This window comes from Labrus bergylta, chromosome 17, assembly GCF_963930695.1.
Source record: "Labrus bergylta chromosome 17, fLabBer1.1, whole genome shotgun sequence".
Lineage (NCBI taxonomy): Eukaryota > Metazoa > Chordata > Actinopteri > Labriformes > Labridae > Labrus > Labrus bergylta.
In genome coordinates, this window is record NC_089211.1 from 10,720,423 (window position 1) to 10,748,036 (window position 27,614).

At 40.8% G+C, this 27,614-nt stretch overlaps 2 protein-coding genes across 3 annotated transcripts; one reads left to right on the forward strand and one right to left on the reverse strand.

Annotated features, from left to right (window-relative positions):
* The first annotated feature begins 1,088 nt into the window (after positions 1-1,088).
* LOC109991883 (T-box-containing protein TBX6L-like) lies at positions 1,089-7,752 on the forward strand. 2 transcript variants are annotated; one of them, XM_020644306.3, is made up of 9 exons: positions 1,089-1,424; positions 4,187-4,334; positions 4,516-4,618; positions 5,286-5,450; positions 5,549-5,695; positions 5,807-5,883; positions 6,489-6,562; positions 6,702-6,915; positions 7,177-7,752. In XM_020644306.3, the coding sequence occupies exons 2-9, from the start codon at positions 4,201-4,203 to the stop codon at positions 7,370-7,372; spliced, it is 1,110 nt and encodes a 369-aa protein (XP_020499962.1). In that variant the 5' UTR covers positions 1,089-1,424; positions 4,187-4,200; the 3' UTR covers positions 7,373-7,752. The 2 variants fall into 2 exon arrangements, with proteins under 2 accessions (XP_020499962.1, XP_029135260.1); XM_029279427.2 differs by lacking the exon at positions 1,089-1,424 and adding an exon at positions 3,640-3,810.
* A 4,054-nt stretch (positions 7,753-11,806) lies between these two features.
* crkl (v-crk avian sarcoma virus CT10 oncogene homolog-like) lies at positions 11,807-25,430 on the reverse strand. The gene is made up of 3 exons (XM_065965364.1): positions 24,225-25,430; positions 22,674-23,148; positions 11,807-14,170 (listed from the first exon to the last, which is right to left on the reverse strand). The coding sequence occupies exons 1-3, from the start codon at positions 24,533-24,535 to the stop codon at positions 14,036-14,038; spliced, it is 921 nt and encodes a 306-aa protein (XP_065821436.1). The 5' UTR covers positions 24,536-25,430; the 3' UTR covers positions 11,807-14,035.
* Positions 25,431-27,614: the final 2,184 nt, after the last annotated feature.

Sequence of the window (27,614 nt, forward strand, 5' to 3'; positions counted from 1 at the left end):
GTTAAAGCTGCTTCAGAGGGAGCACTTTGTGTTATTGTATTAGGAGCAGAAAGCTCATTTTCCCAACTGCATGTGTCAGCGTGCTCAGCAGAGCAGGGAAATAAGGTCCTTAAAAAGAGCTGCGCTATTACACTTTAATCTGCCCCCTCATGTTTATTTTATTTATATATATCACATATCTCTGTGTTTTGAAACATTTATATTATGTGACTATACTTTTTGTTATGATTTAAATGTTATTTTAAGACAACTTTGAAACTATGGCTTCCTTTTCATTATTTAATAAAAAAATATTCTTTATTAATCCCGCGAGGGGAAGTACTGGCACCTCTCCAGCTACCAGGCCAATTTCCAGACTTGTTCCGTCCTGGAACCGGCAACCCTCCGATTCCCAACCTAAGTCCCTACAGACTGAGCTACTGCCGCCCTTTGAACTCAGTATTCAATTTATAAATACTGTCTTGTCTTTATTATATTTAATTCCAAGTACTTTTTAATTATGCACACTGGTTAGGAGTAAATTCCTGGGTATGATCGGTACAGTAGTAGTGGAACTGACATTTTTCTTATCAGAGGGGTTCCAGTAGGTGGCAGCATTTGCAAATTAGTGCTTTTATTGTTATTTCTGAACAATTCAATATATCTACTATACCTATGCCAGGCTCTGACATATGCTGTACATTATGTTTGAAACCTTTGAGAAATAGAAGCACAATAGAAAAAACTTCATTTGAAATTCGGTTTTAAAGTTCTCTGTGACCAGCTTTCAGTTGTTGTTTTTTTAACTTTAGTTGACACTGCAGTTCTAGGTGCACAACACACAACTCTCTCTCTCTCTCCCTGGAAACCAGATATATTGCATATGAGAACGTCTACTTGTTGTATTAAGTGTAGAAATGATAAGTCACCCACTTCATCCAGGCTTGAACAGATCACAGAGCCATTACTCAGAACTGGCACCATGGGGGCCTACACTGCATCCTCCAGCTGCAACTTTGCCTCACTTGTCAAAAGCGGTTGCAACCACCATTTCCTGTGTTGAGATATTTTTACTGCAGCAGAGTTGATGCATCACAAACAAGACATGATTCAGCTGTATTACAGTGGGGAATGTGCACAGCTATTGCGTTCACCTTTTGTAGGACCAGTGGTGATAAAACAGTCCTGCTCAATCTAAATGCTAAAACCGCCATTAGCAGCAGCAGATGTTAGTTACACATTTTTCTACGTGAACTTCTCTTTGCAGCATAGTTGCAGTGGGGACACACGCCGCAGGCAGGAACACACCGAATTCCATCTTCAAGCCTGAAGTTGATTTAAACAGAGCAGAGATGTTTCAACACGCCCTGTGTGAACAGACTGACTCACAGAGGCAGTGAGCTGCTTCTTCAAAGATGGCTACAGAGGTGGATCATTATTATCAGGTAAATAATGTGTACGTCCTGTACAGTGCGTTCATATTGCTGTGTATTTAATTGGACAGAATTATTATCTTCTAACACAACTATCCAAGTAAACACCCTCACAGACACAGCACCTTTGGGTTTCAAATCTTCTCAACAAAAGTGTTTAAAGAGGACCTTCATTAAGTTTGTAAGAAGTCAGCAAACGAAATAAAAACTAATAACAGAATCGGAAGTGGATTATAGCCCAGTCATTTCTTAGCGAGTTCTGCTCATTGTGATTGCTGCAGGGTTTAAATAAAAAATAAGTTTACTTGAAAGCAGTGCAGAACAACTTATAAGGCAAAGACAAGCATAAGTTGGTTTGGAACTTTTCCCAAATCTAAGCTCCCTGTGGTCCTCATGGTTGATGTAGCATTAAAGTCAAACTAATATTTATGTCCGATCTGGGATGAACACATTTGGATTGTTCAAACAACAAACAAAAAGTGAAAATGCTCTTGTTTCGTCTTGTTTTGGTTTCGTTTCTAAATTTGGACATCTTTCTCAACTCTTTTTCCCGTAACACTTCAGGGAGTCTGTACGTGTCATATAATACGAGCTTAGTGTTTTGGAGAGCTACACAATAAACAATGATTGATTTTGCTTTAGAAAGTAAAAGAAGCGTAATATCTGTTTTGCAGATACGTTTGCTTGTCTTAATTATGTGCACATTTTTAACTCCGCACTCTTTTTCCCTTATCAATCAATCATTAATTGTTTAGTGCCGATTCACAACAAGTGTTAGCTTTACAAAAGAGCAGGTAAAAAGACCTTACTCATTGTTAAGAAAAATGGGATAGGGGGAGGTCGGATAAGATGCAGGATGGATTTCTCCTTCCTCCTGTTGTCCACACTTCCTTGCCGCTGAGGTGGAGGTCGGAACAGGCCGCGCGTGAATGAGGACGGCGATGGCTGTGGGGGCTACATCAGACTTTAAAGTTGCAAGCCTACCACTCTGACTTATAATAGCACATACCATAACTGGTGCAATATGATTTTAAGTCTTTTTGTTTAAAGATTCAGATTCCACGTTTGTTATTCCTGCACCATTCAATAAAACAGAAATATTCAGGGTGTGTTTAGAATCATGTTTGTCACATTTCCCCTGTCACAGTTGGTGTGTTTGGAAGCTTTTTGATCTCTGCTAGAATTTTACATTAAACTCCATGGGTTTGCTCAGCTTGTTGAAATTTAAGTAGGATTCAATTCATTGTGCTGTAAACTTTGAACATTGTCCCGACAGCAGCCCTTCCCTCCCTATCGTATCTCTTTCATGTGAACGGGCTGCTAACTGTTGCTGGCTCCTTCAGAGGGCCCACTTACTGTCCTCTGAGGGTCCTGCAGGTAACATGAAGGGCCCGGAGAGAGGGGGAGGTCCCTTGGCCAAATGGCCTCGTAGGATTAGGAACATTGTCAGCCATTGTCAATGCTACACCCACACTACGATCACCTCTGTAATCTGCAGAGTTGTTCCCAATACACAAACTGGGCTGCCAGGAAGGGGCCTGTTTGTCTGCTCTTCCATCCCCCCCCCACCCCAGGGTCCCTTCAAATGTGGATCACTGTCCATCAACTTGGAAAGAAGGAAGGAAAGTCAAAACACTCTTGATACATTTCAGGCCTTGTACATACATTCTGAATTACACAGGCATACATGAGCGCTAGAATGATTTGTCACATTTAGGTTTGAAGTAGATGAAAGGCTTTCTGGGTGTTTTCTAGAGTCAAGGAAGCATGAATAGTGATTGTATTTGAGTTCCCTAAACTCTGTTCTCGTTTGACTCATGTAGAGCAAAAAGGGAAATAAAAAAATGAATAAACACCACACTGGCTTTTTTTTTTTTTTTTTTTCCCCAAGATTTAAATGAGAACTTTCACATCTCTTAAACCAGTCCGGGGCTTTTTCTTGCGAGGTGCCAGTTTCTCTTTCTGTGATCAAAAATGCCAAACGTTCCACCGCAGGATGTAATTAGGTCTTCATATATGAGAAAATATTTTCACCTCAAAGCATCAGAATAAAAATGTTTTTTTTTTTGTAGTGTCACTGGGCAAACGGTCACAAACATCTACACACTATAGAAATGGAACTAAACTTTAACATTTACAAGAACACCCACTCAAAAGGCTATATCCTTACCTGCCCCCCCCCCATTTGTTCTGATCTGGCTCCACCCCCTTTGGCTGTTAAGACGCCACCCTTTCTTCAATGACCAATCAAGTTCAAGTCTCAGGGGGGTCACTGGATAGAGCCCCCTGATATGTTTGACTTCAGTGTTAGTACACCTGAAAGCAGCACTTTATCTCAGACCCTCTGTGTTGGTCTTAACATAACCTGGAGGACACAGAAACATGCAACACACATCAGGTAAGTTTGACCTTAAACATTGAACCATGCCACATTAGCATGTGAGGGCAGTGTGACGCCTAAAACCTAACTGGAACAGAGGGAGATATACTGTTAATATTTGTTCATTTTGGACTTTTTAGGGAATACTCACAAGTGGTCTTTGATTTCTTCCTGCAATACATGTCTTCCAATGTATTGATTCATCGGCAGGAGTCAATCACATTTTACTTTTTGAAGAGGAATTTGGAGGATTTAAATATTCAAAATGGAACTGCTCAAAGAGAGATGTGTTACCTGCAGCATATAAACTGTGCAATAATATGTTTGTAAAAAAACCCAAAAAAAACGGTTTGATTTTGCTCCATTGTTAATGTTGTTTTTCTTTTTCTCAAAGACTCCAAATTAAATATGAACATGCCCCGGTCTCCTCCAGCAGCTGACTCATACCAGCAGGGCTGCATCAGGATGAGGCTAGAGAACGCTGATCTGTGGAAATCCTTTGACAACATCGGAACAGAGATGATCATAACAAAGCACGGCAGGTAACCAGTATGGCTTCTTTTTTTTTTTTTAAACCTTCAAGGGATTTGTAGTTTGCGGAGCATATACTTTGTCTTCATGGAGTCATGGAAATTAGTTTTAGGATGAAAGCATTTGATTCCACTGACATGTGAAACCCTTCTGAGCCAAAAACCTGATTCTGGATTTCTTTATGTGTTTCAGGAGAATGTTTCCACACTGCAGCATCAGTGTCTCTGGACTCCAACCTTTCGCAAATTACGTCATCATGGTGGACATGGTTCCTGTAGAGAGCTTCAAATACAAGGTAAATTTGTTTACAACTAAAACTGAGCACCATTTTGTGCACCACTGAGCTTCCCTGGTTTAAGCAGAACAGAAACATTTAAAAAACAAACATTTTCAATGTCTGGACTTCCACATTTAGATTTGCATTCTGCATACAGAACCCAACAGAGTACAGTATGTTAAAACGAAGCAGTCTGCAGCCAGACATGGGCCTGCCCACTCTGGGCCATTCACTGCTGCATTTCAAAGCCTTTCATTGCTTCCTGTTTGTGCGCTCTCGGCTGGAGGCCCAATCAATTAGCATCCCTCCTCATTCACTGAGGCTGAATAAGAGCAGTTGGCCATCCACACACTCAACGGCTCTCACATTAACTGCTGGGGACCATTTGGTCACAGATATCACTCGCAGCACACACTTAAAAAAAGTACACGAGAAAAAGGAAAGTACTGTGGGAGACTTTGACTTTTCTTTTTTGGTGAGGGGATTTTAAGGAACATTTTTAAATTATATTCCTACAAAAAAATCAATAAATACATTTGTTAATTGACCAAAATGATATGGAAGTTATGTGCACCACAGCTGTCTTGCATGACATCAGACCTTATTGGGAGGGAAAATGAAGATTTTGGTTAATCATGTCTAGCGGTCCCCCTTTTGGTAACCATCATCTGAAATGTCTCTGCAGTGGAAGAAGGAGCAGTGGGAGATTGCAGGAAAGGCTGAGCCCCAGCCCCCATGTCGGACATACATGCACCCAGACTCCCCAGCCCCAGGAAGCCACTGGATGAAGCAGTCGTTGTCCTTTCTCAAGCTGAAGCTCACTAACAACACTTTAGACCAATACGGCCATGTAAGAAACCATCATACCTGTTAAATTCAAATATTTTGTCATTTTAACCTTTACTGGATGTGTGTTTTGCTCACTCATGCTTTCGTTTTACACATCAGATCATCCTGCACTCTATGCATCGCTACTACCCAAGGTTTCACATCGCCCAGACAGACAGTCCTTACACCGTCCGCTGGGGCCCATTTCAGACCTTCTCCTTCCCAGAGACCACCTTCACTGCAGTCACCGCTTACCAAAACCAAAAGGTAAAAGAAAAATTGAAAAGAAGGAAAATAATCAAAGTATTAACCCAACACATATGTTTGATCTTCAACCAATGATTCAATATTTTTTTCTCCCTTATTGTCCTTTTTAAGATCACAAAATTGAAGATTGACAACAACCCATTCGCTAAAGGATTTAGGGAGGGAGGCACGCACTCCCACAGTAAAAGGTAAGAATCACAGATTAGACACTTTGTAGAGTTTTGGCATGCAAGTGGTGCAATTTACGATTACAAAGTAGTGGTTAATTATATACTGTTTATATTTGTTAAAACTTTGAATCTTGTATCTTCTAATGTTAAATTGTGTTTCAAAGCAGATATATGTCATTTCATATGTTGCTCAAACTTTGTCAATGCTAGGCCTGTTACCTCAGTTGGTGATATAAATGTTAATAACAGTGTAAATTGAAAACTTGATTGAGCATATTCACCCATCGGCCATTTTAATCTGACATCACAGCCAGGGATGGGAAGCTGTTTTTGAGTTGTACTGGCCTTTTCAGGGTATTTAGGGTAGAAATGTAAGGAAACAGTTTTATTTTTACCCCACCAGATTGATCAGCAACTGGAAAAAAACTACTGGAAGTGTTACATTAAAACTTGACAATGGGACATTCTTCAGATTATAATTACTGGCCTGGGGCCCCAAGCAGTCGCCTGCCTTGCCTGTTGAAAAGCAGCGCCTCTGAGTGTGTATGTTAACTGCCTGTACCTACACTGCAAGCTATCGCACGCTAGCACAAGCTAACCACTGTTGTGTGTTTTTATTATAGGTGTCGATCAAGTGGAAGCCCTCCTGCAAAAAGAGCCACAGTAGAGAGAAAAGCTCTTTCCAACAGTCCTCCAAGTACGTTAAGTTATATATATCTTCACAATCTTTTTGCCTCTACAGAGAAAACTGTTTGTAACATGACTAAGTATCCCTTCAAATCAACAGTTCAGTCTCTTTACACTGCACACCATTCAACATTGTATTTCCCTGTCAGGCCTGCAGAGGATGCCCTCCACCTCTCAGTCAGTGCTGGCAGAGAAGAACCAGGTGCCCACACAGCAGTCAGTGAAGGGGGGTGACCTTCCACGCTGGGCTTTGGAGCAGGACCCTTCTGAGAGTCTCCATGCTGAGCCCCTGGAGCTTCATGAGAACGACTACGGCTGTGAAGAACAGATGGTTCCTGCCTCTGTGCCTTACCAGCCCTACAGGTATGATACAAGGCATCCTGGATGAGTTAGATAGAATGAGTCTTGGTTGAAAAATAGATCACAAATAAAACATTTCATCAACCAAAAAAATGAAGCAATAATGGTGGAAAAAAATGTGACAACAGAAAGCAGGGATGGGTTTTTATTCCGTCATGCATTAAACATTTATAACCTTTGAGAGGCCATGACTGCGAACAGATCATCATGGTATGATAATGCATACATAAATTAACCATTACATGACTTTCTTTCCCCCCCCAGATCATTTGAGTACATCAGATATCCACTGCCTCCCAATGACATCGATGGACCACACAACCCCTCCCACCCTCCAACTCATCCACTTACCGTAGCTGAACACAACGTCCAACAACACGGCTACTACAACCCTCATCACCACCACAACCATGCAGCAGACTGGAGCCAGTACCCACTCTTCTCCTACTCCTGCTGGTGAGCTTTGGCCCACTGCAATGTTGATGTCATTGATTCAGAATCAGCTCCACACCGATGTGGATCCACACCAGCTTTGGAGGGAACAAAACGGACCAGAAAAGGGACTCACACAGGAACTCCAGTCGTTTGTGTGTAACGTGTATAATTGTGTACAAAGTATGCTTCTTAAAGCTTAAAAAGTGTATGCGGAGGGGTCACTTTTGTCTGTATCACAGGACAAAAAAAAGTGAATATGTCCTGTCCTTGTCTATCCCTGAATACACACAGCTCAACTCTGCACAGGTGTGTGTGTTAAAGATGATTGTGTTTGAAAACAGAGTATACTGCAAACACTGTGATATATATCCAGTCAACTGGGAAATAAATGTGATATTAAATCTGCAGGTGTGAGTAAAGGATACCTATATACTGGATCATACCTTTAATAAGACGTGCAATATCATGTTGGTGTATCAACGGGTTTCTTATATTGATTGAGTCTTCATAAACAACAGACAAATTAAATTGCTTAAAACTTATACAGTTATCCAAATGAAAAGAATGTAAGCTACTTCAATTCAACACCGTCCTGTCTGACATATACACTGTATATATAAGAGCATCAGAGGAGTCACAATTTGTTAAAAGTTGTACCTGCATATGCATATTTTGATTAAAAAAAAATAGAAAGTCCAAGCTGATGTAATGAATATTGCAAAGGCTCTGCTGATTAATTGAGCTACAAGCCACTACATTCATTATATTTCATTTGTTATTTAGAAAGTCAGAGATATGCTACTCACACACCCAGGCCTACAACACACACATCCACAAACTGGAAACTTTGGAAATGTAACAACGGGGAGACCAGAGCAATTAGGTGTTTATGTGCCTTGCTCAAGGGCGCCCAGCAGTACTCATTAAAGGAACTGCAACCAGAGCAGATTTCCATACCGGGACATGATCTGACTTTAACAACATTTGCAAAGCCATTTTCACCTCCGTGTAGCTGTACAAGCAGACAAGTAGATTTTTAAGAGATGGTACCAAATTATCATCCTAACATGCTCTCAACGACGATTGCTAACTGCCAATGTTAATCAGATATAGGCTAATGTGCACCTCTTTCACTGTCTTAGCTAAGCATGTGTACTAGCATTAGCATTGCACTAAAGTACAGTTAGCATTAAGACATCCAACAGGATAGTTGATTTAAATGTCAAATAATGCAATCCATCAAATGATTGCTGGTTAATTTGAGAGGAAATACGTGATGAATGAACTTCTATTTCAGAGTTGTGCCACTAGTGTGACTACACAGAGCTAACATAAAGCTCCATCCTTTTGACCTTGCTGCTCCAGTAATCTGAAGCCATACTTCAATGTCCTGCGAGTACATCTATTAGATAACAACAAGCTGTTTTCATCAGCTGTATTAGAACCATCTGAGCGTTGCACAGATCTAAGGACAAGAAAGAACAAGAACGACGGAGCTTTGAGAGACTGTCCCCGAGCAGAGTCTGACCTGATAAAGCCGTGACAGACAGCAAGTGTGGAATTACCATCACAGTCTGGCATAGTTTCCCCAGCAGAAGGCAGAAACGTCTGTGCTGTAAATGTTTTACGAGAGAGAGGGAAGCCATATCTGGGACATTTATAAAGCTTCAGGGAGTGCATACAGCATCGGAATTTTCTAGAGCACATCAAATGGCGTGTTTTTGGTGTAATACATTTTCTAAATATCACTGTAAATTATACATAAACAACTCAGAGGCAAAGTCATGAGACGTATGAAACCTGGAGCAAATGGCGCTCTATTCACTGTGCTTCCAAGGAACACTTCAGTATAATAAGACATGTTTGCTGAATGTACATTTCAAAGTGTGACTTTATTATCACAGTATGGTCGTTTCCTGAGGTAGACCAGGTCATCTGGTTCACCCACACAGCTCATCCTGGATTCCTCTCTCCTCGCTGTAAAATGAATTATGGGCCACAGATGGGGTCAATTAGTGCGCTGGATGTATAAGTCCAACACTGTAGGGCATCGAGAAGTTAGTTATGGCTTCGACAAGCGGTCTTTTTCTGTCTTTTACTTGAACGGTATCAAGGCAGAGGTTATGTAAAGAATATTATTTTGCCTTGAAAAATAACAGCTTCAAAATCGTTTTTGATGGTACCCTTTCCATTCAGCGCCCTGAATGCCTGTTACTGCACGGCATACCTGGGGTTGACTGGTTTCCAAGCCCTGTTGGTTAACCTTAGGAATATGGAAAGCCCTGAATAAAAACACATTCTGATAGTAGAAATGTGAAACACATTTTGAAGTTGTTGCCTTCTTGACCGTTTGGGGGATTCAATAGTTGGGATCATTTGCTTCTAAGAAGTGAATATTTGTGAATGTATGAAGGCATTAATGACACTACAGCATTTAGATGCCTAACTGGTGGATCGTGCAGTAAGATGAGGGACGACATAAAAGTGATTCCAAGTGTGGCTCTGCCGATTTCAACGCAGATGAAGCACTGGATAACATGTTGCTCATCAATACTACTTGATAAAAGAAATGATGTAGAGTATACAATACGCATGGTCTTAAAACAAATGTACACAGGATCAAAGTCCAAAAGGTTGTAAATCTTAAAAAGGCAGCATGCACTGATGTAGACTCATCTCTTCATGTGAACTTATTGCTCACTGGCACAATTATTGATTCACAGTAATAACACACATTATTGATGAACATTAATAATGTCAATCTTTCTCCACATGAGAACATTGCAGGTTCTGAGTTACTGAAAGCTCAGAAGGTGCAGAGAAAAGAGAAATGGAGGGTTCAGATGAACTACAAAATGTATCAAGAGGAATGGTTTTCACTTTGTTAATCAGTATTTGAATCAAGTCTATGTATTTATTAAAGTTAAAAAAAAAAGTTAAAAAAAAGTCCTCACTACTTGTTTTCTTTTTAATCCTCGACTAAACTAAATTGTATTCCTATTTTGTAGCGTGAATAATTTATTGTCAAAGCCTTAGATGTTCACTACATTCACCTCTGCCACCTTTGGACAAGAGACTCTACATCGTTGCAGCTGCCATCAAAGATAGTTTGAGGGCGGCAGTGGTAATGGACTGTAGGAGGGCCTTCATCGACCACCCAACACATCCATTTTAACACACACACACACACACACACACACACACACACACACACACACACACACACACACACACACACACACACACACACACACACACACACACACACACACACACACACACACACACACACACACACACACACACACACACGCATACTGCCCTGGGGAGAGGTCAGACTCAGCCAAGTTTGATTCATTAGGGTCATTCTCACTGCAGCCACAGCCTATCACAGCCCAGAGGAACACATTGACTGGCTTTAATGGCAGTTTAACCAGGAAAACACACACACACACACACACACACAGTCAGAATCCAGTGAAAGGGACACTCAATGCAGTTTGTTCATCATGTTACAGTTTCAAAGTTGTGATAAAAATTTTACTTACAGGATAACGGACCTAACACTTCTATTGACAGTCTGAAAAATGCTCCTAGGGTTATTTTCTTTTTTGTTTGTTTGTTGCATTTGGTTATGTTCTTGAGGGTACAGGAAGGGAAAAATAAATGATGTTACAACATTCACAAAGTCATGAAGTTATTTTGTGTTTTCATTTTACAATGTAGAACAAGATGTCTTTTTATTTGATGTTAGGAGCATTTGTAGTTTAAGCCGTAGATCATTCAGTCTTACTATGATACAGTCTGGATGGATTAGCCAGGTTGCTATATCAGCGATGAGGGAGACGTTGCAATGTTAAGAGTATAAAAAGATGCTACATTGAAAGGCATCATTCTACAGTCATTAGTTAGCTACTAGCATGTGTATGTCAGTTGCATAACCCAACATATCCATATACAGTATGCTTCAACAAAGCCCAAGAGGGTTCATGTGAATGCGTAGAATCCTCATATTTTATGCTAAAACCATGCCCTGCTTCCAAATATCAACTTTAAGAACCACTAGCATGAATGTGTCTGTTGGTTTATTACTCAGGTCATATTTTTTTGTACCTGGTTTGAAAGGTACTAAACAAACAAGTGAACATGCCAATCTGAGAGACTGCCCTTGAAAAACTTTCCCGTTCCCCATCTGTAGGTCAGCTGACTTTCTTTTATTAGCGCTTCATTAAAATTCATTAATTGCTTCCTTTCTCCTGGGCGCAGCCAGAATCAAAACTGGAGCTGTCAAAAATGAGAGCAGGAGCAACTGTCCTGTGCTCTAGATACACAACGTGTGACGCCAGGCTGCTGCAAACATGTCCTCCACACACCCCCATCACCCCCTCCCACCCCCCCCCCCCATCTGTGCTAAAAACACAACACGCACACAGAGGACAGAGACACCGGGCGGAGCAGCTTAAAGAAGTAGACGTAAATTTTATTTACTTGTTCTGTACATAAAGGGTCAATACCAGCACAGGTGTTAACCATGGGAAATATTAACACATGTATATGGTATAAGAAAATAAAAGGCACAATTTTCAATTCTTAAGTAAAAGACAGCCTTTCCTAGAGTATGAGAAGAGAGCACAGTAATACTGTTAATGCCATTACAAAAACAATTTAGAAGCATGAGAAAAGCAAGTTCACCTCAAGAAAAGAAAGAATCAGGGTGTATTGCTTAATTAGTAGATTTCATTACATTTGATGAGGAAAAAAACCCAACACTGGTCTACACAGACCAGGTGGGATTCAAATGAAAGTAACCTTTATTCATTAAGGAAACAAATGACATTAAGCAGCATTTGGCCGAGAGAAACCATCTCTCGAGCCGAGAGGTCATAAACAGAGGCAACCAGCAGGCATTTTATTTTTTTCCCTTTGTAAATGTCACCATTGGTACTTTTTTTTGTGTAACATCGCTCATTGTTAACAGAAATGCTTGACTTAAAAAGCGGACTAAATCTACTACAAAAAAAAAAAAAAGGATACAATTAAAAGCTGCACAATACAACTCTGAGTGACCGCTGTAAGAGAGAAAGATGGGAGGGAACAGTTAAGATTACAGCAGAAATCAAGGGGTCGGCACTGTTTGCATAAATGTTCAATCCTGGGCTGCTACTCATTAAATACGTTCATTTGCAGCACTGTATGAACAAAGATGCTTCCAATCATTCAGATACGGTCTGTTTGCATAAAAAAAAGAGACTGAATATTGTGCACAGACCAAATATTTCAGGAGTAAAGCTGTCTGAAAGCCTTACTCGACATGGGTAACTTGACATTAACAACATTACATTTGAGAGGGTATGACAAGGGGCGCTCAGGGATGTGTTCGTGTTACTCTCTGGGAAAAAAAAGGCATTGACGGGATCTCATTGGCTTAAGCGAAACATTTCTCCTTTCCTGACATATGCCTTTAAATGCAGAGTTTATCACCTCAGTGGAAAGCCTTCGGTAGTCATGCCCAAACTGCATTTGTAGCTAGCCTTGTAGTCAGATGCTTGTGGGAAGTGCTGGCCGTGGCTGCTGCTGTTGCTATTGGACTTTTTTTCTTCTTTAAACCTGTTTAAAGCTTTGCACTCCTATACAGCAAGTTGAAATTCATCTTTGAGTGCTTGGTGCTGTTGGCACTACGAAAACCTGCTAATCTCTAAGCAATGTCATTTTAGTTACAACTAAGGTGGCAGACAGTGAAGAGAGGTACCAACAAGTGGACATGCAAACGGACCCTTTTACCGTACATCTCCATGTCACAAAAAAAATAACAAAAAAAATAAAATTAAGAGAACTGTTGTTGATCTTGTGGCACAAATAAGAAAAAGATGAACTCACACATGGCCTTGTCATGTCCTACAAACTAAAGATAAACAACTCTTGTCAGCTGGACTTGTCCCAGGTTGAAGAGCAAATCATGACTCCTGCTTCCTCCCGCCTCTAGTCACACACATCACATACACGTCAAGAACCTGTCAGCCTGACTGACTCACGGCAGAGAAGTGGGTTTGTCCATGCGTGCGCTTGTGTGTTAGTTAAGGTACAACAGTGACTTGATTGTTTGGAGAAATAACATTTGACTGGCTGGTTAGTTCTTCGTTGCCTCAGTGCTCTCTCATGTCCATAGGGATATTGCGTTTCCCTACTTTGTACAAATATCCTCACATCAACAAAACACACACCAACTCGCTCCACAGTCCTGAAGACTTCAAACGTAACAAATATTCAGAGAGTCAGAGAAAAAAAAAGGTGATGGAGAATATCTACCGTGATCACACACACACACTGATGCGCACACACACACACACACACACACACACAGACACAGACACACTCACACTGATGCCCAGTGATCTGGAAATGAAAAGGACACTAAAATGAGAAAACACTGGAACCCAGCCTGGAACCAAAACACTAGGGACAGGAGCTGGGAGAAGTGGGGTCAGGTTTTAGTTTGGATACAATTTCCAAAGCTGTAAACAGTCAGAAAGCCTTGCGACGGTCGGCAGCAACGGAGGGGTCGCTATCATTGTACCGCAACAAGCAGGCAAGCATGTAACCGTGGTGACACTGGCGGGGAAAGGTAGAGACAGCCAGCACAATCAGGTAAAGGTCGATACTGGCTAGAGGGTCCAGCCGGACTCTAAGGTCAGTCACTCTCATCCGGATTCAGGGGGTCTATGATTTTGACGTGGGTGAATGGGAAGAGGCCCCTCCGTCCGTTCACCTCTCCTTCCCACTGACCGCTGATGTTCATCCGTGTCACCTTGACGATGTCGCCAACCTTAAAATGAAAAAAAAAAAAAAAGGAAAAAAAAAAAGGAAAGGGGGTTAGGTCAGTGAATGTTTTACAACATGTATTCTAGGAAAGAGGAAAGTGTAATGCTTGCATACACTTCGTTTAGGTGACATTGTTAACTGTCAGCAAACAAGCATAACTTCTGTAAAATAACAACCTGTTCAAACTTCCTGTCAACACAGGACAGATTTTGGAACATGTCAAACACAGACTGTAACACCAGTCATATATTAGCATGTATCTCAAAAAGAAAGACAGCATACAACTATGGATGACTTCTAAAAGTTGATGATCATTTAAATCATTTTGCAATTACAACATTAATTACAAGCCGTGTCACTGTACAGAGAGCAATACCTTGTTACTCATAAGGTTTTCCAAACCGATCCGATAATAGAAACAGGAACAAACCCAGAAATGGACGAAACTCGCACTGCAGGACTTTCGCCTTTAAAGCAATGCTGTGCATAATGCCAAATAAGACGTAGAGTATTCAAAGTATCAAAGGACGAGCTAAGGAGCAGCCAAACGGAGATCACACTGGTCGGCTCACCAGTCACGTGACATAAATGTCATCAACGCGCCCACTCCCTTGCGGTGAATATTCCTTAAAAATTCACTCATCACCTCACGCCTGACCTTCACAAGGATGTTGTACTAAGTAGCTGGCAGTAAAATCAGGTTGAAAAAAAATGTGTCTCTGTTTTCGCGTGCAGCCCACACCAAAATTTGGGAAATAGCGCCCACAAACTTTAGTTCACTAGCTGACTAAAAGCTTACACTAAGTTTAAAGATACTACTGAAAATGGACATGGACACTAAGAAATAAGTCAGCTACGAGCGTGGAAAGTTAAACATGGGACTGTTGTTGGTTTATAGATTAAGTTTGGTTTAAGACTGGCAGCTTCATAAAGAGTAGTCAACTTGTGCTAAGTAAATCACAGCCCGACATGAGTATTGCAGGTCACTGGTTTCTGTACTACACCATTTAGTATGACCCAATATCTGACGCAGTAAGTGTTACAGTAATTTAACAATGAATCATAGTTTGTACACTTACTTTTCATAATGGACAAAAGGCTTGGGTTCTATGCCTGTGATTACATGCTGCACCAGATTTCATTGTCAAGAAATGTTCTAAATGAGACGAGAGAAATAGCCCAGAGGAAAAAAAATGAATGCATTTGGCACATGGACAGTCTTTAACAGCTGATCCAAACTAAAAGCAGCAACATGCGAGTCCACACAACATGGTTTCATCTTTTAAAATCTAAATTATTTATCCGAACTCAACATGGGCACTACACTGCAGTTCAAACTGTCGATAGAAAGCACAGAGCTTTCACTCAGATGAGTTAGTGACACTGAATTTGACCCCAATCTGTTAAAGCCATATGTTCTGTATCAGGATTAGAAGAGAAAAGACTCCATCGTCAAATCCATGATTGAAACGAGAATGTGACGGCATGCTATTTGAAGCATTTACTTCAGAATGAGGCTTCAAGGACAACTAGTCCCAGACATTATCTGTATCAATAATCCTTTACACAACACCCTGGAGTCCTGACTCAAATGCTACCTCATCATAATCTCGCCTGTCAAAGAATGATCTAAAACTTGGACCAGCCAGTTTAAAAACAAATCACAATGTTATGAAATGAGACTTCTAACTGTTTCAGTGAATAAATAAAACCTTCCATTTCCACAGAGATAGGTTTTATTTCACAGATCAATAGATAGAAGCGGTTTGTTGTTATGATTGTGGACCGATCAAATAGCTTCTTCTTTTCCATTCTAAGAGATAAAATACAGATAATAGTGGATGACTGCAACAATTCAAGAGCACAAGGGAAAGAAAAACACCAACATCACTTAAAGGAAGAGAGAATAATCAAGAAAACAGTTATTCAATATAAGTGTTGAAGTGGATATAATAAAGCGATAAGACACAATTCAAATCACCGAATATTGTTAATGACAAAGAAGAAAAAAAATATAATCACATTGAGGCAAAATGCCATGCAGCTAAAGCTAGTTTCAAAAATGATAGTGAAACTTGGGTTGGCTTTACCTGCGGACGCAGTTGGCCAACTTTCTGTGGGACAAGTCAGGTGACAAACACCGGCGGTTAGCTTGTGCTAGCTTGTCAATTAATCTGCTTTTCCACAACAAACGTAGTATTCTCAGCTAGCTTGCGGTGTAGCTACAGGCAGTAAACATACACGCTAAAGACCCGCAGTGGGTGTTTGCTACAGGAGGGTTGAGCCCAGGAGAAGGGGCCAAGTTTGAATGTTGTGTTTACAAGCTCCAACAAACAATCCTACTGACTCAACCTTTAAGGTTAAAGTTATTTGTGGGCTGTGATTAGGATTCTGTTTGTAACAAAGTGTATCTACATTTTGATTATACTACTTTTTTTTTTAAATAAACAAATCTTTGTACTAATTCCCATTATGCTTCAAAACAAAAAAAGTGTTTCAGTGGAGTGGCTCAATCATCTGCAGGTTAATAAAACACGCACTAGAGCTGATCATGATCATAACCCTCTCCTTCTTCACTGATCTGACAGTCATTCATAACTCACTTCTACTAGTGTCAATAATACTGCTGCTTCGCCTCAAATGACAGCCTCCATCTTTTCTTTTGTCTCTTGTCACATTTTGTCAGGTGTTTAGAAACTCCGCCGCTTCCTACAGTGACAGTGATGCACATTGTTTATGTGCTTCAATGGAGGCGAGGCGTAGTGATTTGGAAATGGGTATCTGCACCATGAAGACTCAAACACCAGCTGTCATAGCTAGCCAGTCTCCATCAGCTAGTGTAGCGTAGCTTTATTAACAGTAGCTGCCATCCAGTTGAGCCCCCTGAAGAGCCGCAGCGCTACACCAGGAAGCTGGTGTGCCTGTGTGACGGACCAAAGGAGGCACAGCACTAAACAGAGGGAGCCCAGTGTCTGCTTCAAGTTCATGCTTCTAACTTTCTAAGAATATTTCAGACACTGGGAAGAAGAAAAAATATTGATGTTTCTTCATGCACTAAGACAAGTGCCTAGTTACTGTACAATTTCGTAAGTGTGGGAAGAAATAAGCACATCAAAATAGAAAAGAGAAGGATATGGTTAAAAATAGATAAATGGCATTCTTGCAGACCAAACCTGGATTTTCAGTTAAGCAAGAACGGTTACATTTGAGTAAAGGTTTTTCTCAATAAAAAAATGTTTTATAGGAGCATTGATGCAGAGAGACAAGAGGCATTCCAGATGAAACGTCAATTTAATCTATTTTAGAGTCTTCAAGGATCATATACACACACACACACACACACACACACAACATAAATATCCTCTGGCTATAAACTTTCATCCTAACCAGCCAGGGCTGCTGGCTACTCTTTTCCACAGTTGATTCTGATAAAAAAAATTTGACACACAAGTTGCTGCTTGCTTTCCCTGCACAATAAAGAAGCACTCCCCTACACTAAAATCATTAGAGTCATGAGAGAGATGTCTGTCTGTGTCAGCCCCGCCCCTCTCTGTGAGTGTGGGGTAGCTCAGCTGAGAGGAGAAATGTCCGTGTTTAATAAACATGAGCGAAATAATTGAGAAGACGAAGAATTGCATTTTACGACACAACGATGGTCATAAGCTGCTTCATAAAAACACCGGGGGCAGTAACATGACGCCTGCACTGTAAAAATAAAACTTCTCTTATCTTTCCTTATTTTTCTATATCCGTGCTCTTTCACTCTTGACCTGGTGGAGAGCAATGTGCCTTGATAGCATATTATATTAAATGAATATTCAGCACCCTGGCATGATTGGTTTCTGTCAAATTAAAGTTCTTACTAAAGTCATTTTAGTTTGACAAAAAAAAAGCTCCAACATACCTCGAGAAGCATCACAGGGTGCATACACGTAAAAAAAATAATTTCAAAATAAATTTAAAAAATGGTATACAATACAAACATTGAAGTCATCTTCTTATCACGAAGTATTGTTTTTTCTTTTTTTTAATAATTATTTAATAATGTAAAGCACCCCCTAAACTCTCTCTAAACTTACCTGCACATCATTATTTGATCCCTGTACTGTTGTGACACTGCTCAGCTACCCACAGCCAACGATGCCCACCAAATTTTTCTTTAAACCAGTCCACCTTTATTTGACAAAGAGGACTAATTATCTGCAGTAATTCCCTAACTGTTAAGAATTGGGTAAGCAACCTCATAAAATTACAGAACACTATAAATCAATATTTATGTGATAGAAGAGAGACATTGAAGTGTGCCAGAAGCCACCAAATTTGGCTTTTATAGACACATTTTTTCCTCGGGTGGCATGCCTCCAGACCCCCCTCGCTGGCTACTTTTCCCTACTAGCTGACGACTCCATATGTCTGTGGAAAGCCAGGCTTTGCCCCACTGATTTCTCAAGTTATTGAAACCTGTGCGCTCTGCTAATATTTGAGAGAAGCAGTTACTGTAAAATCCGGAATACAAGACGCACCCTGTTTTAAAGGTCTCTTAGAGAGAAAAAAAAAATTAAACTGTTTTCTTGCGTGACAATTTATATTGTGTTCAGCGATGTCTACAACGTGCAGTTTCTGTGCAGCTGTGTCGCTCTTCAAGTCTCGTCTTTTTTCATGTTTGGGAGTTTGCACTCCTACTAGCTACAGTACGGTAGTTGAGCTCTCAGCCTGCAGGGAAAGCTGTAAGGCACAGACTCCTAGCCTGCGAGTCGTGCTGCCTGACTCCGCTGGTCACTCTTTAACTTTAATATAGGACTCTTTCAATCAAAAGAGAACTCCACAATGTTTATTTACTGGTCTGTGTCGCCGTCTATCCCAGCACAGCGTGCACTCAGCTTTCAATACACAATGAATGGGGATGGGTTTTTAATCAGGTTGCAGTGGTAGGGGCTGCTGCCCTGCTGTAATGAAAGCGCGTATTTCAGTATTTTATACTGGTATAATGGTCGCACCGGTGTATAAGACGCAGCCAACTTTTAAGACAAAAAAATAGGTATTAAAAGTGCGTCTTATACACTGGATTTTACGGTATCTTCATTGTGCAGCAGAGCAGGTTCAACATCCATTTTTCTGTGACAGCTTGATAAGTAACTCAGTTCAATTGAAAAAAAAGTTAAACTGTGTATTGACACTGCAAAAATATTGTTACTCCAAAACCCAGGACATCAACGCTAACATACGGCAGAATAAGAAGAACCAGAGCAACAGAATCTGGACTGCTTGCTGACAGATCAAGGAGATCATCTTAGTCAGAGAGCCCATATGGTTCCAAGAAAAGTGAATATGTTGTTTTACCATTAGCCCAAATTACCACTTCAAATTATTTAAGAAATGAGCAAAATATGAAAGTTCAGAGATTTCACAACAGCGACAAATCTAAAGTGTGGAAATGTTGGCCAGAAAAATGTTGCTGAAAAGGAGGCAAGGGACATATTTTATCTCACAAAAGCTAAAGTAGGTGATGCACACTGACATGTAGGAATCTTCATTTTACCGCTCTGCATTTTTCCCACAGGTAAAGAACAGGGTTGAGTGTTTCAAATACAAACTGTGGGCCCTTTTTTGACAACTGGTTAAGCGTCAGGGTAATGGCTAAGAAGAAAGAAAGATTTGAATGAACTTAATCTCTAGTTGCCCATTAGCCTACTCCAGTCTGCAACTGAAGCTTCATGCACTTAACTGCTACATCATAGGATTACACAAGAAGCAATTAAAGCCATGTTTCAGTTTCTATTGTGTGTCTGTCTGTGCATCTCTTTTTGGATTTGGTGATTTAAGAGATGCTTCTAGTTCTATTCCATACAAAACAAAATATGGGTAATGACAGGCAGCCAAAGAGGCTGAGGCTTTGATGACTGGTTCAACTTAAATCACAGCATCAGTCTGAAAGAAGTTTTGGGCATGGCATTTGGTGATCAGTGTTTTCAACATGAAGACCTTACTGAGGAGACGCTGTCCAACAGATAAAGGCTTTGTGTGATGGATTAATTAGTGGACCATCTTCCCTTGAAAACATATTTGCTATTTTGTCATGACAATCTGCAGAGATAAAGAGAGGTGGGAGACGCATTCCCCAGTACAACTTTCATCCTGTAAAAGCACTGACTGAGATACATCGTATTGTTTAATGTTGGCGTCTTTTAAGCTGTTTTGTACTTCATTGGTTGGACCTTTTTGGTAGGTTACATTTTGATACGCTTCTCCTCCGACAGATGCTCAACTGTTGTTGTAAAAAGTGGAATGAGACAGAAAATTCAGTGGGCCAACAAGCCAATGTGTCTATTGTGCTGATCCCAGAAGCCCACTTTCATCAGTGTTAATGTTATCAGTTGTCAATTATGTAGTGTTACATGGGCAAGGAGCAGAAAACAAGACTAATGTTGTTAGCTAAAGCTCAGCTCTCTAGCCTTTCCCAGGAGTATCATGCACCAGGTTTCTCATCATATAAATGTACACCATTATCTCTGTATATGAGTCACGGGAGATGATATGCATCACTGTACTCAGCTTTTGCATCCTGCTTTACTCCCTAGGCCCACTGACAGACTCTCAATATCGGTGACTAAAAGCAGAGATTGGCCAAGATACCATTCATATTCACCTGGCCCCCAGGGGCATCACTGTAGCTCTGTCTGCTATCACAGTGAAGCATCTTGGAGCTCCCACAATATATACATGAAGCGTACATCATGCATTACATCACATGCCTCAACATGTTACTACCGACAAAGAAGATATGTATTAGCTAAAGTCAGACACTAAGAATAGAAGCAAGGCTGCAGACAGAGCTGGTTAGTAGAAGCAGCAGCCTTTGACACATTTTGAGAGTTTGATTTCACTATAACCTAATAGTGGAAAATGAGTCACAGAACTGTGGTCAAACTAAACACTCCCTCACTATCTATCAATAGCTTAGAAGCGCTTTTTGCACTGAATTTAGAATTCCAAGGAGATAAATAAATCTTTTTTCAAATGTCAACATTTTGACTCAGCATGATGCCTGTGTCAGTGAACAACTTTGAGTTGTCATACAGAGCCCACCAGGCAACGACAGGGGTGGGCGGAGTGGCTACTGCTTGGTTGTGAAGGTTTTGCTGTGAACACAGTGAGATCTTGGTCTTAGCTGTTACAATGTTTTGTGGATGAGCTGCAAATTATGTTAAGAAACTTTCACACATTAAACCACAAAGACTTCTGCAGGAGGCAGCACTGGTATTCCCCCCCCCCAACTATCAATACTCACTTTTGACTACTGCAACTTCAATGCCAGTAAGAGTCCAGTAAAGCATGACAACAACAACAAAAACAGGGCAGAACTACACACATGTGAAACACACTAATTTAATCCTCTGTTTTTAATTTGTAAAAGGACTTTTTCAAAAAGAGAAAAATAAAAGTTTCCCGTTTACCTCTTGTGATTGGTTAGCAAATGATGTATATCTTCTGTCCCCCTCTGAAACACGACATCTGTGGCAGATGTTTTTTACTTGAATTGAATATTTCTACACTGCAAAGCCTATACAATATTTTTTACTAAGCTTATAAAAGCCTATCAACTTTCTGTATCCAAGGCTGAGCTGAACCTTAGTGTGTTGTGTTAAATCAATCATTCAACACATTCTAAGCACTATGATAGATATCCTGCTACAATACCATTAAACAGGCGTTGCAGCTTTAAGAATAAACAAATAGATATGAAACTAGGTTTTTGGGTGTTTCACTACGCTGCACTGATAAGTGCTGTGTGAGATCATTGGTGTGTGTGGTTCTAGTACCACCAAACCACACCCTGAAACATGAAAATATATATTTTTCACCGGCACCACGTTGTAACGCGGTGTCCTAGCTGTAGCCTATCTGAAGCCTGTTTGCTAACCAGCCATAAATAAGAAGAAAGAATGCCCGTTAAACGGCTGTGGCACTGTTCGTTTTGGAAACAGAGAAAGATGCAGACTTCTGCAGCCATCATTAAGTGCGCAGTGAATTTACAGATGATCACAGAGGAGTGTCTGTCGGACATGGTCCATCCCTAAATCAATAAAAGGGACATGTTCTGTTCCTCATTTCTGTGCACAGAAAAGAGAATTACGTGATTATCACATGCGACCCTCAAGCGATAAATCATTATATAATAATATTATATATTCATATATGAATATATTAATGCAGCGCTGTTAGGATAACGTTTTATAATGTAGATCACACGGATCGATCTGTCTGTTGTTGTTGTTGTTTCAATAGTGATTTTTCTTGAAATGCCATCCTGTCCCGAGAATTCACAAATACTGAAACCAAATCATCAGGACTGAATATTTCAACTGTGACAACCATACTTTATCTCTAACAAAAGAAGCAACCCATCAAACAGCGATATCCAACAGCGGTGGGGGCACATTTTTCTTATTCAAATGGCAGGGAGGAGTATACAAGAGTTAAAAGAAAGGGAAATAAAAGTACAATACCTCTAGAGCAAGAGCTGTCTTGTCATAGGCACAGGGCACACGTTTCTGGATGGCCTTTGCCATGACAGGGCCGTTCTGCAAGGACGGTAGAGGTGCGACAACTGCTCCAGGTGTTCCAGGGGGCATCGGCGTAGGTGTCTGTGGCTGGGCGTAGGCGTGGACTAGTGCGTGGGAGGGCTCTGGGATTCCATAGCTGTTGGAGTTGCGAGATCCATGGGAAGGCTGGCCAGGGTGAGGGGAAGGTCGTACCAATTTCTCCACGTAGGGCACAGGGATCATCCCGACACGCCCCTCTTTACTCTTGGCGCTCCACCACTGCTCCTCAGGCTTCTCTAGAATGATAAGGATCTCCCCCCTCTTGAAAGGAAGATCCTCTGCATCACTACCAGTGAAGTCGTATAGAGTCCGCACATACTCCAGGTTCTCCTCAGGGCCACCTATGGGCTGGATGGGACAAGCCACTGTGCCCGGGTACCTTGGGAGATTAAAATGATAAGAAAAAGACCGAAATGTAGTGAGAGACAAAAAGAAAACAGGGACACCTTCCAGTTGATGATTTAGACTTACAACGCGGTAGTAGGGGACGAAGCAAAAGGGTCTACTATATGACGCTATAATGAGTGTATTTGCTTTTATATCAACTTGTATGAATGTATGTATGTAGTTCAAAGGAATCACATGATCAATTAAGATGGGACAAGAACATACTGGCGTACAGAAAACATAATGCAGCAGTTTAATTACGTAAACTGAGATCGAAGCGGTCACGTACACCTATGCACAGTGCATAAAAGTCACCCCCCCCCCTCCCATTGGTTCAAGGTGAATTCTCCTGATAATATCCTGCTGAATTCTCACATCAGCTCACTCAGACTTGTTACGGAGAAAATACTCCAGATAAAGTCCAAGCGAAAAAATGTGCGAGTATTGAGTTTTCCGCGAGTGTGAAAGCCTGATTATTAGAAAAGCTTTGATCAATGAACCAGGTACAGGTTTCCTGCAAATAAATATATAGGTTAAATCAGATAGAATTACAGGACCCAGTTTATTCATCTGAAATTTGAATATTGGGTTCTAATGAAATTTATGAAGGTTGGAAAGGCTTTAATTAAAATATATAAATAAATATATATATGATATTAAATGTCTGACATGACTTCACAGTCACATTTCAATTAAAATGCAAAGTGTAAACTTTAAGCTGCAAAAAGAAACATTAGCATGAATGCAGGCAAATGCAGCCACTATGATACATAATTATACAAACCACACACTATAAAAGAATCTGAGATGGTCATTGTTTTTTTTTTAAAAATGGTTGCATGTTCACAGTGTTTGTGTATGCACCAGTTTCAAACCTGGAATACCACATTGGTGTGAAATCCGATGGGTATTGCAGTCTGACAGAAAGTGGGTTAGTTTAGATAAAAATAGAGACCCCTTGTTAACCTAGATTAGCAAGTGTGACACATCCAAGAGGCCTAGGTGGTATGGGATGTTAATGTCGTGCACATCCTCTGATAGTGGGTAGCTACTGGATGTCTCTCCTACCTGGGTGCCGGCTCTATCAGCGTGGTCGTATCAAGGTAGTGGATCTTGTAGAAATCCAGTAACGCAGGAAGGTGCTCGAATTCCTGATCGCCAATCTTGAACCTCTTGCTGGGCAAAGAGTTGATGATATAGTGAGACACTTTGGAATTTTCAGACACTGACAGCACGTAGTCGCCGGGGCACGTCGAGGAGTCTCGAACAAGAAACATGCCATGTCTCTGTCCTTGTAACCTATTCTGTGCCTCTTGTCGTGACACGGGTCCAAAATACCAGGCGGACCGGTCAGATGATTCAAACCGAGCGGTTGACATCTCTGTTCAAAAATAAGTTAATATCAGTCCACACGCAAGAAAAATAACACACAGAAGCAGACAATAAGTTAAAACGCGTGTGCGTGGTAGGAAATCAGCCAATCGCAGCAAATTGGTGGATTTTGGAAGATGCAGGGGCAGAGTGATCTGTCAGAAAGCTCCGGAGACCTCGGGTTCAAAAAAAAAAAAAAAAAAACACAAAACAACCCTGACGATCACTTTAGCTGTACGGCTGTCTTGATCCAACTTTACACCATACTGTGGTTCCGGCGTTCACCAGCCAATGACTGACTGATTGTTTGGCCAAAATAGAAATATTAAAAACTCACGACAGACAAACATCGGCGGAGATCGAAGCGACATATGATCAATGAAGCTTCCCCTTTTTGTTCCGCCTTCCGAGAAAAAACAGCAGGCTTCTCTTCTGATAATTTGTCTCCTCCAGTCAGTGTCAGTTATGAGAACGGAAAAGGTGGCCTCAGTTTCTCATCTGTTAGATCCGCATGTCGGCACGGTGGCTGCAGCTCGGCAAGAAGTCGAAATAATAACTTTGTATCCTCCTCGTTCTTGCGGTAAGGCACGCGTCGTGGAAGTGCGGTGTTGTGTACCCTTTCTCGAGTCGGAGCAGACTTTTGAGGCAGCACAGCAAAAAAATGGCGGCCCGCAACACGTCTTCACACAAAAAAATGATTTCACAGAAGCCGCTCGTTTCCTGCGCGTGCATATCAGGTGCAAGCGCGTTCGGCTGTGGCTCCCGCGTGCAACCTTGACCGCTCACGAGGGGATTCCGGCTCGACGATCCGATATTTTATACTTTCCCTTATTTCTGCTCGTCCCCCCCCTCACCCGAGTCACCAGAAGTGCTAGTACGAGACCGAAAAATGGCGTCGGGAGGGCAGGTCCCGCTTTCTATCCGCACGTCACTGACGCCTGGAGGGGGAGGCGGGAGGAGGAAGGGGGTGGGCGTGTGATGACGACGCGGACAGCCACCCCCCTCCTCCCCCCCCCCCCACCCCCAAGTAGCGAGCAAGATGTCAATCATGTTTCCATGACACAACTACAGTAGAGAACATTATGAATGCCTGTGTCAAACTACAACACTGTAGTGTCGTCAGCCCAGGCAAATAATCACTAAGTCTAAATAGCATATTTATATATAACAACAGCAAGAACATGTGTTGTTTTTCTTCTAGGTTCTATTAAGTTTTGTTTTCCTTTCTTTGAAGTAGCCTTTAAACACAAATTCAACATTCAATAGCCTAGTTAACTCACCTTCAACATCAAAGATATGAGTGTTCACACTCTTGTATCTGGCTGATTAAAAATACAGGGTGGTAGAAGTGATATTCAAATAATCCAGTCAAGGCATTATTAGCAAAATTATTATCTTACAAGAAATAGGAGGCTACTGTATGAAGACAAATTGTTCTTTATATTACATTTTCACCTAATATTGTAAAATTCATGTTGATTCAATATTATGCATGAACCATGTTGTTGTTAGGAGTTTTACCCAGCCACTCTTTTTAATATTTTACAAATATTGATCTCAAATTAAGAGACTATACAGCAAGTCAGTAAGTCAACTGATACTTTAGGCTCCTGTTGTAAAATACATTGAAAATGAATATAATTGGTGTATACATTGGCATTAAACAGAAATGTGTATAAATTTCCCCTTTGGGACAATAAAGTTGAAGTTGAAAGTCTGACGTATTTCCCTATTTTCATTTCCCCTTGTTTCTGTTTCTTCTCCATTCTGTCTCATTATCTGGCACCAAAGTGACACATTGATTTGGAGCTCCCTAACCTACCCACAACACAATATGCTGAGAGGGGGAGAGTGAATTTAAATGCAGGGGGCAGTGCCTCCCAAAGAAGTCTTAACACAAAGCAAAGCAATCCAAAGAATGTGTTAGAGAACACTGACTGAGCATAACAAGCCGTTCAATGTGGCGGGGACAGTTTCTGATGAAAATAAAATAAGTCAAGATGTCGCTCTGTTCCTCCGGGTGGTGAGGTTTTCAGTGGCCATGCCTCACGAGGCTGCAGCTGGCACAAAGCAGCTCTCATCACTGCAGCACTGTCTGAATGTTAATAGATTTGCACCCACTAGGTCTGAATGGCTGGGCCTGCCAATTCCCACTTTTTCACAAAGACGCAGTGATGCAACAAAGTTGAAAGAACAGAACAAACAAGAGTCCGTCCTCTACAAAAGTAAGGAAAGTTATTTGTAATGCTGATATCTAGGATCATATTGTTTAACTCTCAGCAGTTTCACAATAATAAACATGGTATTGGTTTTCTACTTTGTTTTTAGACAATACATTCTAATGTTTGTTATGACAAGATAATGACAGGCATGAATCAGTTTGATTTCGTTGGTAATAATAATAATAATTTGACTTATATCACATTGTCCTTAACACATTTTCTACATGCTAGATTTGAACCAAATAACCTCAAAAATGCATACTGTGACTTTTCAGAAAGAAGCTTAATAAAGTTATAACACACATGTGTAGGCATTGACTGAATGAGTGCTAAATAGTTTCTATTTAGAAACAGCACCATCTAGTGGGTGCATGCAAAAAAAGCAAAGTCTGTCTTTAAATGAGCAAAAGAAGTTTTATACATTTTTGACATTATTAGGCTTAATATGAACCCTGTGGAGATTTGATATTAATGATTAATTTAATGTGTAGAAGTTGAATTTGGAACTGTGATATGGAGTAGTCATTGAACTCTGCTGGGTTGGCCATCCTGTTAAGCTATTATTTTTGGGACTAAACATATGATATTGCTGACAAAGTGGAGGTGTATTATAGAGTAGAGTGGGCATTGTGTGGATGTCAATAGGAGAGCTAGCACTTGGAGGTACAGATGAATGTGTGAAGCATTTAGTAACTTCAGTGGAGACAATGACAAAGAAGTTGTATGCTAAGATCACCGCTAAATGACTCTATATTCTACAGTATGAATGGATATTGCTTCCTACAAGTTGTAGAGGTGGAGTATGCCAACCTAGGTTCATGCTGGGAGTTGTCTGCCCTGTCTGGCTTTTGTTCAGTTCTTAGCT

Excerpts from the sequence above, each read along its gene's own strand:
- crkl (XM_065965364.1), bottom strand. The coding sequence starts at position 24,535 with ATGTCAACCGCTCGGTTTGAATCATCTGACCGGTCCGCCTGGTATTTT. Across the intron at positions 23,149-24,224 it reads CTGATAGAGCCGGCACCCAG|GTACCCGGGCACAGTGGCTT; the intron begins GTAGGAGAGACA and ends TAATCTCCCAAG. Across the intron at positions 14,171-22,673 it reads AGACAGCTCTTGCTCTAGAG|GTTGGCGACATCGTCAAGGT; the intron begins GTATTGTACTTT and ends TTTCATTTTAAG.
- LOC109991883 (XM_029279427.2), top strand. Across the intron at positions 5,451-5,548 it reads CTTTAGACCAATACGGCCAT|ATCATCCTGCACTCTATGCA; the intron begins GTAAGAAACCAT and ends TTTACACATCAG. Across the intron at positions 5,696-5,806 it reads CCGCTTACCAAAACCAAAAG|ATCACAAAATTGAAGATTGA; the intron begins GTAAAAGAAAAA and ends GTCCTTTTTAAG.